The 18,565-nt window shown below is 43.7% G+C and overlaps 1 protein-coding gene across 5 annotated transcripts in view; it reads left to right on the forward strand.

The window, feature by feature from the left end:
• The window catches only part of slc37a1 (solute carrier family 37 member 1), a 77,122-nt gene that overhangs the window by 8,421 nt on the left and 50,136 nt on the right, over positions 1-18,565 (forward strand). For 3 of the 5 annotated variants that reach the window (XM_048238711.1, XM_048238710.1, XM_048238709.1), the window contains exons 2-5: positions 3,997-4,231; positions 13,112-13,193; positions 13,386-13,488; positions 15,587-15,665. In XM_048238711.1, coding sequence (XP_048094668.1) covers positions 4,176-4,231; positions 13,112-13,193; positions 13,386-13,488; positions 15,587-15,665 — 320 coding nt within the window. In that variant the 5' untranslated portion in view covers positions 3,997-4,175. Of the gene's footprint in view, positions 1-3,996; positions 4,232-11,267; positions 11,816-13,111; positions 13,194-13,385; positions 13,489-15,586; positions 15,666-18,565 lie in introns of those variants that run through there. The other 2 variants (XM_048238714.1, XM_048238713.1) reach the window with 2 other exon arrangements.

Consider the following 18,565-nt stretch of genomic DNA (forward strand, 5'->3'; position numbering starts at 1 on the left):
TTTGTGTGGGTCACATCATCATCGATGCACTTGGTGATGTAAGAGGTTACAGTGTCTGTATACTCCTCTATGTCTGTCCGGTTGTTGTAAGTGGCTGCCTGCTTAAACATTTCCCAGTCTGTTGTGTCAAAGCAGTCTTGAAGAGCATCGGAGGCTCCCTCAGGCCACACTTTTACCTGCTTACGAACCGGTTTGTTCGCTTTTACCCTTTGTCTGTATGCGGGCATTAGCATAACAGTGATATGGTCTGAAAGTCCAATGTGGGGGAGGGGGGTGGCTTTGTATGCTCCTTTGTGTGTAGTGTAGACCAGGTCCAGGATGTTATCTCCTCTTGTTGGAAAATCAACATGCTGGTGTAGCTTTGGAAGTACAGTTTTGAGATCAGCATGGTTAAAATCTCCAGTGAAGATGGTGAAACCGTCTGGGTGTGCCGTCTGTTGTTCACTGACAGCCTGGTACAGTTCACTAAGAGCCGCGTTCTTATCTGCTGTTGTTGTTGGTAGGCGGGATGTATACTGCGACTAGCAGAATCGCAGTAATTTCCTTGGCAGGTAAAAGGGCGGCACTTTTATGATCATAAACTCTGCCAGTGGTGAGCAGTGTTTGCATACTACTACAGTGTCCGGCACCATGCGTCCGCGGATGTAAACACAGATTCCTCCTCCTCGTGATTTACCTCCCTTTACAATGGCCCTGTCTGCTCGATAGCATGCTAGCTGCTCCAGTTGAGTCGAATGTTGTCATTTAACCAAGTCTCAGTGAAAGCGAGCACACAGCAGTTACTTACTGTCCGGTTCGTTGATCTCAGCAGTCATTATGTGATCCATTTTGTTGTCCAGTGATCGTACATTTGCCAGGAGAATGGATGGTATGGCTGGGCGAGTTGGGCTGGCCGCTAGCCTGGCCCGGGCGCCTCAGCGCTTGCCCCTCTTCTGCTTCCTCGCACACCGCTTCCGGCGCTTTCTTTCGGGGAGGAGTAGCAGGCGAGTCGGTGTTGTTGCAGGCGGAGTAGTCCGAGTTCCTTTAAGCGTCTCTGTTGCAAAGTCCAGAGCGGCTGCAAAACTTGTTTTTGCAGATGTCAATTAAAACTGCCTGCTGTACTTGTAGTACGGCGTAGTAAAAGACGAGACGAACACGTAAAACTTTCGGACAAACACTTTTTAAGCAGACAAAACACCGTCACGGTTGGGACAGAGAGAGGTAAAGTGCGTGTGATACAGCGCCGCCATCATTCCTTGGTGAGAGTTATGGTGGAGGCACTGTCAGTAGTTGTTTTACATTGTGCTCCAGGCCTAAGCTTATTAGTAGTAGCAGTTTTACATTGTGCTCCAGGCCTATTAGTAGTAGCAGTGTTACATTGTGCAGTTTATCATAATCATCTGTGAGCACCTTGAGTCAATTATATGTGCTATATAAATAATTGTGACGTGACTTGACTTGACTGTCTATAAACACACCAAGATTTATAACAGTATTGTTTACTTTCAACCCTTTTGTGTCAAGGAGAGTGGCAACCCTTGTCTTTCCTTCTTTGGAAGGCAATTAGCCTATTCACTTTATTCACTTAAACTGACTTAAGTTTATTTAGTATATTAAGTTTATTTAGTATAATACGTTTATTTAGCATATTAACTTTATTTACTAGGCGCATATTAACTTTATTTACTAGGCTGCTACTGTACATCAAACACCCTTTGACACACTCAATTTGCAGACTTCTTCAAAAACAAAAGAACTTCAATAATAAGTTTGATAGTGCACCAAAAAAAACCAGCCCCCCAGGTTGTGCAGATTTTTTAACACTATTACACAATCTGAGCTCAGCAAAAGTACAACCAGTTCAGACTAGCTCCTCAACATGTGCTCTGGATCCAGTCCCTACTAGATTCCTCAAGAACGGATATGATAGTTTGGCTCCCTGTATTCTCAAGATAATAAATACCTCATTAGAAACAGGTATATTTCTGACTCCTTATAAAACCAATGTTGTGAAACCTTTACTTAAAAAGTGAAATCTTGACTATACTATCCTGAGTAATTACAGGCCTTTATCAAGCCTACCTTTCCTGAGCAAAGTACTTCCTCAATAAAAACAATATTCTGGAACAATTCCAATCAGGTTTTAGATCAAATCACAGCACAGAAATGACCCTAGTAAAATAGTTAATGATCCCAGACTTGCTACTGACAAAGTCTCAATCCTTATTCTTCTAGATTTGAGTGTAGTATTCAACACCATCGATCATAACGTTTTAATTCACAGACTTTGCAAAGTGGATTGATAATGTTCTAAACTGGTTTCAAACCTACATTACTGGTGGAGAGGTTTATGTTAGTTTAAGAGATCATGTATCTGTAAAACACGACTTGCCTTTTGTTCTCTGGTCTTGCTCCTCTGTTTTTTTCTCTATATATGCTTCCGTTAGGAAACAGCATAAGTCAGCATAATGTAAACTTCCACAGCTATGCAGATAAGTATCTATCTATCTATCTATCTATACTTTTCGTTGGACCAAAATCAAACGAGACACCGTTCAAAAGTAACAAGCCTAGGAGTCATCTTAGATACATAGCTGAGCTTCAAACCCCATATCAGTAAAGTTACCCAGACAGCTTATTTCCACCTGAGGAACACTGTCAAGTGCGGCCTTTTTTAACCCAACAAGATGCAGAGAAATTAACCCTTTTAATCCATGCCTTTATCACTAGCAGGTTAGACTACTGCAATGCACTTTTTACTGGTCTCCCAAAAAACATATAAAGACATTGGAACTCATACAGAATCTGCTGCTAGACTTTTAACTAAGACCAAGAAGAGAGAACACAACACCCCTGTGTTAGCGGCTAGACTTTTAACAAAGACCAAGAAGAGAGCACATCACCCCTGTGTTGGCTGAACTGCACTGGCTCCCTGTTTCCTATAGAATTGATTTCAAGGTTATGTTAATTACTTACAAAGCTCTGAATGACATAGCACCTTCATATCTCTGAGCTTTTAATATGTTATTGGGATTTTATATGTGTGAATATGTTTATATGTTTATGTATGTTTTTATGGTGTTTGGCTTTGTATGAGACGCGTATGAGGCGCGCCACTATGGTCATGGAGAAATGATCCAGTAAATGGCTGTTGAACCTCTTTCTTTCCCTCCCTCTCTCTCCCTACCTCCCTCTCTCCCTCCCTCCCTCTCTCTCTCCCTCCCTCCCTCTCTCCTCTCTCTCCCTCACCCTCTCTCTCTCTCCTCCCCTCTCCCTCCTCCTCTCTCTCCTCCCTCCCTCCCTCCCTCCTCCCTCCCTCCTCTCTCTCCTGCCTCCTCTCCTCCCTCCTCTCTCTCCTCCTCCCTCTCCTCCTCCCTCTCCCTCCCTCCTCCTCTCTCCACTCCTCCCTCCCTCTCTCCCTCTCCCTCCCTCTCCCTCCTCCCTCTCTCACCTCCCTCCTCCTCCTCTCTCTCCCTCCCTCCCTCTCTCTCTCCTCCTCCTCTCTCTCTCTCCCTCTCTCTCCCCCTCCTCTCCCTCCTCTCTCCCACCTCCTCTCTCTCCCTCCCTCCCTCTCTCTCCCTACCTCCTCTCTGCCTCCCTACCTCCTCTCTCTCTCCCTCCTCTCTCTCCCTCCCTCCTCCCTCTCCCTACCTCCTCTCTCTCTCTCTCCTCCCTCCCTCCTCCCCTCTCTCTCCCTACTTCCCTCTCTCTCTCTCCCTCCCTCTCTCCCTCTCTCTCTCCCTCCTCTCTCTCCCTCCCTCCTCTCCTTCCCTCCTCTCTCCCTCCCTCCCCTACCTCCCTCCTCCCTCCCTCTCTCCCCTCCTCTCTCTCCCTCCCTCCCTCTCTCCCTCTCTCCTCTCTCTCTCCCTCCCTCCCTCTCTCTCTCCCTCCCTCCCTCCCTCTCTCTCCCTACCTCCCTCCTTCCCTCTCTCCCTACCTCCCTCTCTCTCCCTCCCTACCTCCCTCCCTCTCTCTCCTTCCCTCCCTCTTTCTTGCCCCTCACTGTCTCTATTTTAGGGACTGGATCATCTTTTGAGGATATCAACATGAAAGACGATGAGAGTGTGTGTGTGTGTGCTTTAGTGTTTGTTTGAACCTGTGTGTGTGTGTGTTTGTTTAAAGTACGCGTGTGTGTGTGTGTGTGTGTGTGTGTGTGTGTGTGTGTGTGTGTGTGTATGCTTGCATGATTTGTTGTCATGGCGCCAGTACCCCCTGGTATTCGCTTCCTCACATCCTTCCACAGGGACCAATGGTGAGTTAACCCTTGTGTGTGTGAGAGAGAGTGCGTGTGAGAGAGTGCGTGTGAGAGAGTGTGTGTGTGAGTGTGTGTGTTGTGCATCTTCATCATTGAGGCAATATAATACGCATCTCGATACACTGCCAACGATACGACACATTAAAGGGGAGGTGTTTGGCATCATTCCCGCGTTATAATCATCAGCCAATCAAGGTGGTCACTTCAATCAAGCTTGTGCATGAGTAATGACGTCATCCATAGCAACGGAGCTCTCATCTTAACCTAGGAGTTGTCATTTTTCCTTACTAAGAGTACGTCTGAGGCTTTGCAAATTACTTTTAAGAGAAAACTAGCTAAAGGGCTCTATCTTGCACACCAGCGCAATTGACTTTGTATACTCGCGCATTTGTCTTTCCTATTTTGCAGTCAGCGCATATTGGAATTTTCCCTCCACAGGTACGTAATGTATGAGGCGTTTCGAAAGAGGTGTTCTGTTATAAGCGGTCCCTGTTGATATTTTGCAGTTTCAGAAAACAATTCCGCCACAGACGGATTTCAGACGGAATTCAGATGCTATTTTAAGGGGGCATGCATGGCCACAGGCCTGCAGAAATGAATGCTATGCACACCAATCTACAAACACCCTGTGCACAGATGGAAACATTCAAAGCCTTGATAATATTTGTCCATTTCCTGGTTTTGTTTGTGCATTGGTCAACTAAAAATTTAGTAGCCTATATAGTACATCTACATGCAATATCTTTACAACAACAACGGCAATTCTGACCTATTAATTTGGACAACTTTATACAGCCCTATAAAGGCTAAAGTTACCTTTAGTTTTGTTTCAATTCACCGTTGTATATGGCTTTAAACATTGTGTGCGCTTTAACATCAGCCTATAAGCTTTATTCCAGCTGCGCTAAGGTTTTGACAAGCACCACAATTTTGCCTACCTTGTTGTAGCCCATCTGAAATAACTCCAAACTTTCCCTCCATCCTTTCCTTGTTTTCAAAAAACGTTTTATATCCATGATGGCCTTGAAGTCTTGAGTTTGTGAATTCACTTAAATAAGATTATTACGTGCTGTTAACCAGCAACCATAGACAGTAAAAGAAAGCAGCAAGTAGCCTTGGCTACAATTTCTGTAGTTGCTCGTCCAGTCATTGTTATTCTCTCCTGCTCAAACAAAGTTGTCGTGCATTAAGTTGATGATAGCGTGTTTACAAACTCTACTTTACATAAAATATTGTAAATAGCCTATTGTCATGCAGTTAATGGAATACTGTGCAGAGTTGGAGCAGTCAACAGAAACTGCCTGATGGTAGGTACAGCCCGTAGCTTACACCTGCAGGGGCTTGCTTGAAGCCTGTGTTCGCCAATGCACTTTGCTCCTCTCATCTATATCTGACGCAGTTCCCATTTCTCCAAACCATACATAATTACAAGGACAAATATTGCTACTACGAGGGAAATGGTTGTGTGGTGTCGATGTGAAAAAATAGGTATAAATCTAAGCGTACACATTTCCAAATTAATTACAGATGACATAAATTAGGAAATATTAGAGGACTTAATGAGACGTGATGTTGAACTGCATGCCAATGCCATTTAACCCTGACTGCGCCTGGCAATTCCGCCATCATAATAGCAATCCGCTATGGAACAAGCGTGCCTGTTGTTAAAGGGAATGTGAGATGATGCTCTGATTGATTTATTGCACGTTAAGCCCAAACCACACCCATGATTAATGTAGCTACTTCAGACCACCCCATTTTAGATTTAAGTAGGAGCAACAGTCATGATCCCGGCCATTAAAAATAGAAAGCGCCAAGATCCGCCCACAAAGTAATGCGCAAAGAAAGTCAATTGCGCTAAAGTGCAAGATGTAGCCCAAAATCTTTTAGTGCATTTTAGGAGTTCTCCTAGTTGTAAGATCAAATGCTTTGTGAATACAGGCCCAGATCCCAGATGTGTTGGGTACTATAGACTGTAATGCATGCCCAGGTGTGTTGTGTACTATACAGGCCCAGGTGTGTTGTGTACTATAGACTGTAATGCAGGCCCAGGTGTGTTGGGTACTATAGACTGTAATGCAGGTTACATGAAAAGTCGAGGGGAGTGAGTAAAGAGTTATCTGTAGCCATGGATACCTCTCAACTGTCCTGCTTGCTGCTGCGGGCAGGCGACGTGCTGTAGTCTTATTTAGATAGATAGATAGATATATAGATACTGTATTGATCCCTAGGGGAGATAGATAGATACGTTATTGATAGATAGATAGATAGATAGATAGATAGATAGATACTTTATTGATCCCTAGGGGAAATTCAAAACTACCAATCTTGGCCTACAAAAATGCCACAAAAAGCAGTTTAGGCTTCTTCTAAGCTCCCAATCAGGAAATACTTTACTGTTAATTTGGATGCACAGGATGAAAGTCGTGAGCAGACCTTGTATGTGTGTTGCACAACACATGTTGCACTTGGCGATCACGGTGGGGATTGATATGGTAGTGGACCATGATGGTCATAGAAGAAGTGAAGGAGCAGTACCCCCCAATTATGGTGGAGTAATCCGCACTCTGGTCTGAACCAATAGCCTTAGCAGTCTAAACTAGTAGCATTAGCAGTCTGAACAAGTAGCATTAGCAGTCTGAACTAGTAGCATTAGCATTAGCAGTCTGAACTAGTAGTATTAGCAGTCTGAACTAGTAGCATTAGCAGTATACACTAGTAGCATTAGCAGTCTGAACTAGTAGCATTAGCAGTATAAACTAGTAGCCTTAGCAGTATGAACTAGTAGCATTAGCAGTATAAACTAGTAGCATTAGCAGTCTGTTGTTTCCTCGCCCTGTCCCTCCATGTCTGCCCGGATCTTTAAAAGACAAGTAAAGGGAGAGGTCAGCTAGAATGTGTTTAATTTGTGTGTGTATGTGTGTGTGTGTGTGTAAGTGATAAACATTCTTTGATGGACTTTGATCTGCAACAGTGTGTGTTTATATGGGTGTGGACATGTGTCAGTGAGAATGTGTGTGTGTGAGTGAGAGAGAGAGAGAGAGGGAGGCTGAGTTTGTGTTTATGTGTGTGAGAGAGAGAGAGACAGAGGGACTGTTTGTGTGTATGTGTGTGTGTGTGAGAGAGAGACAGAGTGACTGAGTGTGTGTGTGATTGGCACAATATATTCACATGTCAACTTTTGGCGGCAGAAGAGGCGAGATTTGTGTAAGTGAATGTCCGTAATTTGGCCTCTAGGGGTGCTGTAATAAAGTAAATGACCTGATATCTCAGCCATTCTTTATCCAATTGCCATCAAAGTTGCTTGCTCATGCCATGGCAACACAATTCCTGCTATTCCCCCACATCGCTGCTAGATAGATAGATAGATAGATAGATACTTTATTGATCCCCAGGGGAAATTCAAGGTCTCAGCAGCAGCATACATACAACACAAACACATTCTTTAAAAGCAGAAAGAGTAATTCAAGTATATAATATAAAAACACAACTAAGCAGTAAGGACAGTAGAAGATAAAGAATATGCTAAATATACTAAAATACAAATTATACTAACACTTAATACAATATATAAAAATATACTAAAATACAAATGACAAAAATACAAATTATACTAACACTTAATCTAAATCAATTCTAAAACAGTATCCACATAGTGGTGATTAATAAATCAGAGGCTTTGCAATGACTGAGGCAGGACTGAGCCTGTGATTCTCTGTGCATAGTAAGGTATGGTAAGGTGCTCTAAGGTGCTCTGTGTGAATGAGTGTCATGGTGGTAGTGCAATGGTGATAGTGGTCATGGTGATAGTGCAAATGAGTAAGTCAACAGTGCAACAATGCAGAAATAAAGTAAAGTAAAGTCTATATATCTATATATTTAACTATTTAAGAAAATGTAAGTATGTGGCCACAGTCTCAGGCTGTGGCATGGAGGGGGTTATGCATATGTGCTAATGTGCTAATATAGCACGCAAAACAGTGAGGCATAAAGACAGTGGTACAAGTGGCTAGTGGACAGACAGTACCAAACATGGAGGGGATGAAGAGGCAGACAGACTATGCAGAGAAGTCTATCTCTCCTCTTCAATGTTCAAGTTCAATGGCCCTGGGGACAAATGACTTTCTCAGTCTGTCAGTTGTGCAAGGGAGTGAGCGAAGTCTCCAGCTGATCAGGCTCTTCTGTTTAACAATAGTGCTGTGGAGTGGGTGACACTCATTGTCCAAGATGTTGATCAGTTTGTTCAGGGTCCTTTTGTCAGATAGTGAAGTGATGCACTCCAGTTCAGCTCCCACTACAGAGCCAGCTTTCCTTACCAGCCTGTCAATTCGCCCCCACATCCTTCTTCCTTGTGCTTCCTCCCCAGCATACTACTGCATAGAAGAGGACGCTGGCAACAACAGACTGGTAGAACATCCTGAGGAGCTTACTGCACACATTGAAGGACCGCAGCCTCCTCAGGAAGTACAGCCTGCTCTGCCCTTTCTTGTAGAGTGCATCAGTGTTGGCTGACCAGTCCAGTTTATTGTCCAGGTGGAGACCCAGATACTTGTAGGTGCTAACCACCTCCACATTGACCCCATCAATGTGGACTGGTAGCAGAGTGGGCTTAGACCTGCGGAAATCCACCACCATCTCCTTGGTCTTTGAAGTGTTAAGTTGAAGATGATTGAGTTTGCACCATTGCACAAAGTCCTCCACCAGGCTCCTGTAGGCTCCTGATACACCCCACAATTGCAGTATCATCAGAAAACTTCTGCATGTGGCATGACTCGGTGTTGTAGCAGAAGTCAGATGTGTACAGGGGTGAACAGGACTGAGAGAGCACAGTTCCCTGTGGCGCCCGGTGCTGCAGATCACAGTGTCAGAGAGACAGTTCTTCAGTCTGCTAACTGTGGTCGCCGGTCAGGTAATCTGTAATCCAGGTTACCAGGTGAGCGCCCACACCCATCTGCAAGAGCTTGTCTCCCAATCTGAGGGGCTGGATGGTGTTAAAAGCACTTGAGAAATCAAAGAACATGATTCTCACAGCACTTTTCCCCTTGTCCAGGTGGGAATGTGTCCTGTGTAGAAGATAAGTGATGGCATCAGCCCACGCCCACTTTCTCCTGGTAAGCAAACTGTAATGGGTCTAGTGCATGGCGCACCTGGGGTCTGAGCATGCCTAAGACCAATCGCTCCATTGTCTTCATCACATGTGATGTAAGAGTGACAGGTCTGTAGTCATTAAGCTCACTAGGGTGTGGCTTTTAGGGACAGGGGTGAGACATGATGTCTTCCACAGTGTTGGAACTTGTCCAATTATTAGGCTCAAATTGAAAATGTGCTTCAGTGGTTCCCCAGTTCAGCAGCACAGGCCTTGAGTAGCCTTGGGCACAGTCTGTCAGGCCCAGCTGCTTTATTGCTGCGCAATTTCTTAAGTTGGACTGTCACTTGATCCTTTGTAATGGTGAGGGGTGTAAGGGGAGGGAGGTGGAGGGGTGCATCTGGGATCTGTGTGTCTGATGGCTATTGACTGAGGTCGTTGTCACCTCATTGTTCATGATCGCCATGTGGGGGAGGGGTGCAAAATCCAGTGATGGTGGGGGTACGATAGCCTGTGATGATGGAGGTGAGTGTTTGCTGGTATTGAGGGGGTGTGAGGGTGGGGGCTGGGGATGGTGGACAGACCACCGCCATTGAGCTGGAGCAGGGCAGTCAAACCTGTTGTAGAAGTGGTTCAACTGGTTCGGCCCCTGTCCAGGTCCCCCTCCACAGAGCTGCTGTTCTTCTTCAGGCCAGTGATAACCTTCATGCAGTCCCATGTCTCCTTCAAGTTGTTTTCCTGCAGCTTCTGTTCCACCTTCTTTCTGTAATCCTCCTTAGCTTCCTTCAGCTTGAATTTGAGTTCCCCTTGCATGCGCCTCAGCTCTGCCATGTCCCCTCTCTGAACATGCCATCTTTTTCCTGTTGAGAAGGGTCTTGACATTGCTGGTTATCCAAGGCTTGTTGTTGGGAAAGCAGCGCACAGTTCTGGTGGGAACAACAATGTCCATGCAGAAGTTCAGGTAGTCAGTTGTGCACTGTGTGACCTCCTCCAAGTCCTCTCCATTCTGTAACACACTCCAGTCAGTACACTCGAAGCAGTCTCTCAGAGCCTCATCCACTTTCTCGGGTGTCCACTTCCTGAAGGTGTGGTGGGAACTGGTAGCCTCTGTACTTTGGGCTTGTACATTGGCTGGAGATGAATGAGGTTGTGGTCTGACTTTCCCAGTGGGGAGGGGGTTTGCACTGTATGCATCCCTCACGCGTTTGCATACATGAGGTCTATTGTCCTGTTTTTCCTTGTAGGGCAGTCAACATACTGGTAAAAAAATTTGTGAGTGTGGAGTCCAGTGTTATGTGATTGAAGTCGCCAGAGATCACAAAAAAGCGCCAGTGTGTTGGGTTTGAAGCCTTGCGATTGTGGAGTGGATGACGCCACACGCTGTATCCGGAAGAGCTCGAGGTGGAACGTAAACACAGACAGCAATTGCATGAGAACTCCCCTCGCATGTAGTAATGGACGGAGACTAACCGCTAATAACTCCACCTCCTTACAGCATACAGTCTCCTTTACTGTTACATGTCCGGGATTGCACCATCTATTGTTAATGTACAGCACCAGTCCGCCTCCCTTCTTTTTGCCAGAAAGTTTACAGTCTCTGTCCAAACGAGCTACACTGAAGCCAGGCTGCTCAACGTTAGAAGTGGGGATATGGCTTGTTAGCCACGTCTCCGTCAAGCATAACAAACTACATTCCCTGTACAACTTCTGGTTTCTTACCAGGGCATCCAGTTCGTCAGTCTTATTAGCCAGTGAGTTCACGCTTCCCCATCACAATCGATGGAACTGAGGGCTTGTATCTCCACTTCTTCTCCGGCCTTACCGTCTTCACTTTTTTTAACTCCCGCTCTGCAACCCCCTCGAAAGCACCACAGTTCCTCTGGAATGTTGTCGCAACACAGCCAGCATTCCGTCGTAGTGCGATCAGCTGGTTCCTTGTGTGTACAAGCTTGCTGTCGCTGGAGCGTTGTAATATGTCCGTATCCATAGGATAGAATAAAAACACTCCTCAAAGTGTGTAATCCAAAAGTTGCGAAGTAAAAAGTAAACAAAAAGTAGACAAAAGACGTAAAAACAAACACTAAGACACGGAGCTGCTGAGTAGGCTGCCACACCTGACGGCGCCGGAACCGGAACCCCCACATTGCTGCTAGTACCCCACATTGCTGCTAGTACTGCTAGACCCCCACATTGCTGCTATTCCCCCACATTGCTGCTAGTGCTGCTTGGCCCCCACATTCCTGCTAGTGCTGCTTGGCCCCCACATTCCTGCTAGTGCTGCTAGGCCCCCACATTGCTGCTAGTGCTGCTAGACCCCCACTTTTCTGCTTGGCCCCCACATTGCTGCTTGCAGCTATATTGGTTATTGTTATTGTTAGCTACATTAGCCTCTCTAGCAAACCAGCTCGAAAACAAATCGTTACATTGTATTGAGAGTACAGCAAGACTGGGCAATGGATACATTGGTGACCGGATTGAAGCAGCAATGTAATCAAGTAAGTAAGAGCATTTAAAACTGATATTAAAATGGCCAACGTAGTAGAAATACAAAGAACTACATTTCAACTCCCATCACTTGCGGGCGCAGCCATCTTTGTCAAGTCGTACTGTTCTCCACATTCTCCTCGGTGTACTCTCATGATCGGGCGTTAACTCCTGTGTGTGTGTGTGTGTGTGTATGGTAGGTATCGGGCATTAACTCCCTGTGTGTTTGTGTGTGTGTATGGTAGGTATCGGGCATTAACTCCTGTGTGTGTGTGTGTGTGTGGTAGGTATCGGGCGTTAACTCCTGTGTGTGTGTGTGTGTGTGTGTGTGTATGGCTGGTATCGGGCGTTAACTCCCTGTGTGTGTGTGTGTGTGTGTATGGTAGGTATCGGGCATTAACTACCTGTGTCTGTGTGTGTGTGTGTGTATGGTAGGTATCGGGCGTTTACTCTGTGTGTGTGTGTGTGTGTGTGTGTGTGTGTGTGTGTGTGTGTGTGTGTATGGTAGGTATTGGGCGTTAACTCCCTGTGTGTGTGTGTGTGGTAGGTATCGGGCGTTAACTCCCTGTGTGTGTGTGTGTGTGTGTGTGTGTATGGTAGGTATCGGGCATTAACTACCTGTGTGTGTGTGTGTGTGTGTGTGTGTGTGTGTATGGTAGGTATCGGGCGTTTACTCCGTGTGTGTGTGTGTGTGTGTGTGTGTGTATGGTAGGTATTGGGCATTAACTCCCTGTGTGTGTGTGTGGTAGGTATCGGGCGTTAACTCCCTGTGTGTGTGTGTGTGTGTGTGTGTGTGTGTATGGTAGGTATCGGGCGTTTACTCCGTGTGTGTGTGTGTGTATGTGTGTGTGTGTGTGTGTGTATGGTAGGTATCGGGCGTTAACTCCCTGTGTGTGTGTGTGTGTGTGTGTGTGTGTGTGTATAGGTATCGGGCGTTAACTCCCTGTGTGTGTGTGTGTGTGTGTATGGTAGGTATCGGGCGTTTCCCCGTGTGTGTGTGTGTGTGTGTATGGTAGGTATCGGGCGTTAACTCCCTGTGTGTGTGTGTGTGTGTGTGTGTGTGTGGTAGGTAGGTATCGGGCGTTAACTCCTGTGTGTGTGTGTGTGTGTGTATGGTAGGTATCGGGCGTTTACTCCGTGTGTGTGTGTGTGTGTGTGTGTGTGTGTGTGTGTGTGTGTGTGTATGTGTGTGTGTGTGTGTGTGTGTGTGTGTGTGTGTGTGTGTATGGTAGGTATCGGGCGTTTACTCCGTGTGTGTGTGTGTGTGTGTGTGTGTGTGTGTGTGTGTGTGTGTGTGTGTATGGTAGGTATCGGGCGTTTACCTTCATTCTCACCTTCCTGCTGTACACCAGCTTTCACCTCTCCAGGAAACCCATCAGCATCGTCAAGGTAACCATACTCACAAATACACACAACCATACACACACACACACACACACACACACACATATTCATGTGCATTGTCAGCAAATAATATGGTGGTGTATTTCTCTTCATTTCATGTGTGTACACATAGTCTCTCTTCCTGTGTGTGTGTGTGTGTGTGTACGCATGTGTGTACGCGTGTGTGTGTGTGTATAGAGTGAGCTCCATAAAAACTGTTCTGTGATGGCGGAACTTTCTGAAGGCGGCAGCAGCAGCCAGCAGCCTCAGATCCCAACAGACTGCAGCTGGAGGCCGTTTGGTAAGCAGAGAACTCCACACACACACACACACACACACACACACACACACACACATACCATAGAACTCCACGACACACACACACACACACATACCATAGAACTCCACACACACACACACACACACATACCATAGAACTCACACACACACACAGACACACACACACACACACACACACATACCATAGAAACACACACACACACACACACACACACACACACACACACACACACATACCATAGAACTCCACACACACACACACACACACACACACACACACACATACCATAGAACTCCACGCACGCACACACACACACACACACACCATAGAACCCACACACACACACACACACACCATAGAACTCCACACACACACACCATAGAACTCCACACACACACACACACACATACCATAGAACTCCACACACACACACACACACACACACATACCATAGAACTCCACACACACACACATACCATAGACCTCACACACACACACACACACACACACACACACACACACACACACACGTATCACTCTCCTCATACCATAGAACTACACACACACACACACACACACACACACACACACACACACACACACGTATCACTCTCCTCATACCATAGAACTCCACACACACACACGTATCACTCTCCTCATACCATAGAACTCCACACACACACACACACACACACACACACACACACACACACACACACGTATCACTCTCCTCTTGTAGAACTAAACAGGGTGAAGCAGGTTTTAGGTACCGTATTTTCCGGACTATAAGTCACACTTTTTTTCATAGTTTGCCGACCTATAGTCAGGTGCGTCTTATATATGAAAAAATATATAATTGAACATGTTTTTAAATGTTAATTCATATTAACTGACATGAACCCTACATGAAACATTACCATCAACAGCCGCGAGTTCTGTGCACTTTCAGTCAGAGATTAGTGCTAGAGTTCCTGACGGTTCCTGACGGAACACTCTAAATACCCCTCTAGAACACTCTAAATACTATTTTATAGAACACTCCAAATACCCCTCTAGAACACTCTAAACACTATTTTATAGAACACTCTAAATACCCCTCCATAACACTCTAAACACTCTTTTATAGAACACTCTAAATACCACTCTATAACACTCTAAATACCCCTCTAGTACACTCTAAATACCCCTCTTTAACACTCCAAATACCCCTCTAGAACACTCTAAACACTCTTTTATAGAACACTATAAATACCCCTCCATAACACTCTAAACACTCTTTTATAGAACACTATAAATACCCCTCTTTAACACTCCAAATACCCCTCTAGAACACTCTAAATATCCCTCTAGAACACTCTAAACACTCTATTATAGAACACTCTAAATACCCCTCTAGAACACTCTATTATAGAACACTCTAAATACCCCTCTATAACACAAGTGATCACTATTAACTTAATTTTTATTTTTTGAACGAACAGCGTGTTTTGCCTAGCGCTTCATCAGGTTCGCTCTGTACCATGAACACACTCTATAACGCTCTAATGTACACAATATAACGCTCTAAATACCCCTCTATAACACTCTAAATACCCCTATATATAACACTAAATACACCTGTATATTACACTCTAGATACCCCTCTATAAGATTCTAAATACCCCTGATATATAATATTCTAAATACCCCTCTGTAACATTCTAAAAAACGTGTAATAGCTTTAGCTTGTGATAGCTTTAGCTTTTAATAGCTTTAGCTTGTGATAGCTTTACCTTGTAATAGCTTTAGCTTGTGATAGCTTTAGCTTGTGAGAGCTTTAGCTTTTAATAGCTTTAGCTTGTGATAGCTTTAGCTTGTAATTGCTTTAGCTTGTAATAGCTTGCCTCTCCATGTCTCCATCATGATTATGGACCTTTTTTTAGCAGCAGTCCAGATTTTGAGACAAGTTTCTTTGCCGTCATACTGGTCTTGTGCTCCTTTTTTTGACGGATTAAAGTCTAGACTAGTAACTAAAAGCTCTGCCCTCCTGTGTGTGCAATAGATCCGTCTCTGTGTATAACGTGTCCAAATGTGTGTGTGTGTTTTGGTGTGTGTGCAGATAAGAGTAACTATAAGCAGCTTCTTGGAGCCATGGACTATTCCTTTCTGTGTGCTTATGCTGTGGGCATGTACCTCAGGTAACATACACACACACACTCACACACACACACATACACACTCACACACACACACATACACACTCACACACACTCACATACACACTCACAAACACACACTCACATACACACTCACACACACACACACCCCAGATAGCAAGGTGACATTGATATGATGTTGATTTTCCATCCAAATCATCATTTTGGTTGAGATTGAAATCTCAATGGTAAATAGACATTGAATCAGCATTACAATCCTGACAAAAACCTGACAGTGCATGAATATCGATAAGAGAGATATCGAAACAACATTGGTTTATAGTTTATGTTGCCATAATCGATAGAGCATCGATACATAGTTCACTAAAAGATATTGAAAAGTCATGGATTTGTGGTTGACTGGGAAATCTTAACGTGGTGATTGAAAAGTAGTGGATTTATAGTTGACCGCGCGACGACGTTTGAACTGTCCAGTTCATTTTCAGCAACAGTTCAGTCAGACCAACCGGGTGTTCAGCTCTCTTTCAAGTTCACTCCTCCTTAATGGTAAGCAAGCATTTATTTATCAAACGATAATGTTTTATTGTAAAAGTGTACTACATTAAATTCGGTCATGTTTACAGTCTATGTACATCGTACTGTCAGATTTACAAACTCATTCAAATGCTAGGCTAGCTAAATTTACTTGCTGTTGTCAAATTAATGTTTAGGCTAACTTACGTTATGGCAGTTCATCATAATGTTAGGTTAACGTTACTTGGCAGTCTGATTTATAATTAGGTCCTACCTTTGTTGTCAGTAAGTTACAGTTTATTATACTCATGATAATAAAATATGAAGTAGTGCTAGGGCTAGGCCTACCGGTAACGTTAGCTTCTAGGCTACTGTCAAAATTATAGGCTGAAGGTGTGCTTCTGGTTAACGTGGAGATTTAGCTAACATTTATGTAACTCCTGGTGATCATATTTTTGTGAGTTTAATAGGCTAACTTTAGCAATACTGATATAAATTAACTTTAAGTCATATCTGACTAGACTGCTATCATTAACCGTTCATTGGGCAGCAAAATTGTTCGGACGAACAGAGCTGCCCGAATGGCTGGTGCTGCTAGCAAACACGGCATGTTCAATGAGCTCACCCAGCTTGCGAAACTGAATTATTCTAACTAACACTATCTTCAGCCTGGCATTTTGACAGCAAACTGAACAAACATATAGAATATATATTCTATGATTATTCTAAAGTTTCAATTATAAGTAGCCTTCAGTTTCAGTTGAACATATTTATCTAACACTGTCTATCTCTTTTTTTCTTCTGTTTCTGTTAGGTGCCACTTCACTCTGCTACTGGATGGTGGAGGAGGGCTGACTGCGAACGGGTGGTCTATGGATGCTATACTGAATGGATGGCAGGAAAGCACAACACACGTGAATTTCTAAATGAAGAAGAGTTAATAAATGCACTTGATTTTCAAACTGATAAGTTGTCAATGGTTATTTATGCACGATTGTGTAGCCTAAACCAGCCATACTAGGCCTAGTCAAATTTATCCTGGCTGTATATAAAGCAGGATGTGAATTTCCCAATATTTTTCCAGATTAAAAGTGGTTTACTAATAGGGGTGTGAATCTCTCATGTAAAAGACGATACGATTCGCATCTAGATACATGGGCACAATTTGATACAAGAAAAGATACATGTTTATAAAAAAACGATTCAGTACGATTCGATGCAATTTGATGCAGTTCAAGAATGGAAAGCATTCTGAAAGATTTTTTATAATTTGCTCAAGGTGCACATTCATTTTATATTATCAATTATCATGGTCATGGTTGTCAATTAGGCAACAAAATGTGTGAATATGATTATCTAAACTGAGGTTTGTTTCATATACTGTATTGAAATGAAAAAAGAATAGTCTACATTTCAGTCAAGCACAGCAGCCAAATACAACATAAAATACATTTTTATAGACTTTACAGATTTTATAGAGTTATATCTGATTGTTTTCATGGAGCTGTAGCCTTGTTGAGGTAAGTGAATACCGAAATAAAATAAAACAGTGCTTAAGACACTCTTGGCCTTTTCTCATATAGGCCTAGCCTACCCTACAAGAATAAAATAGACCTACAAAGCAATGAACTCTCTCTCTCTTTGTTCCAACAGTAGACCTAATGCAGAAACCTAAAATGCCACAAGTCTGAGTGAATATGAACAAAATCATTGGCTAATAATTTATGCATCGTTTAGCAGCAAGGGCCAAATTATTATTTAACATTAAGGAAATCCCTTCATCAAAGGTAAGGCTACTCTACAGACTATCGTTGTTGTTTAGGAATGCTATAAGTGCTTAATTTCGCGCTGGATTTCGAAAAACAAAAGCCGACCGAGTGCAAGTTGTCACATGGTTAAGTTGCAATAGATGTATGGGTAATGAGGTCATTTGACAACTTTGGGCAATGAATGTAACCAAAAACAAACTGCATTACCCACAATTCCGTGCCACGTATAGTTTCAAAACCGGAAGTGGGATGAACGCGCTGCTTGGAACGTAAATGAGTGAGCGAGCAGAAAAGGTTGTGCACCGATTCATAACAAGTAAATCGATATAACGACCGGTTCATTTCAGTTTTTTTCCGATACGGGGCTTCACGTATCGATGTAGCCGTATCTTACACGTTAAAAACGGATACCGATACGTATCGGTTAATCTTTACACCCCTATTTACTAAGGTTTAATATCAATTGAAATACCATTGAAATCGCATTGATCTTTAGTTTGGTTGTAATTTCAACGTTGTTTCAATATTCATTTTAATTGAAATACCATTGAAATTCCGTTGATCTGTAGTTGGAATTTCAACATTGCTTCAATATTAATAGAGGGTGCAAAATGTTATAGGATCAATGTTGAAGTGCGA

Source organism: Alosa alosa, chromosome 3 (genome assembly GCF_017589495.1).
Source record: "Alosa alosa isolate M-15738 ecotype Scorff River chromosome 3, AALO_Geno_1.1, whole genome shotgun sequence".
Classification (NCBI taxonomy): Eukaryota; Metazoa; Chordata; class Actinopteri; order Clupeiformes; family Clupeidae; genus Alosa; species Alosa alosa.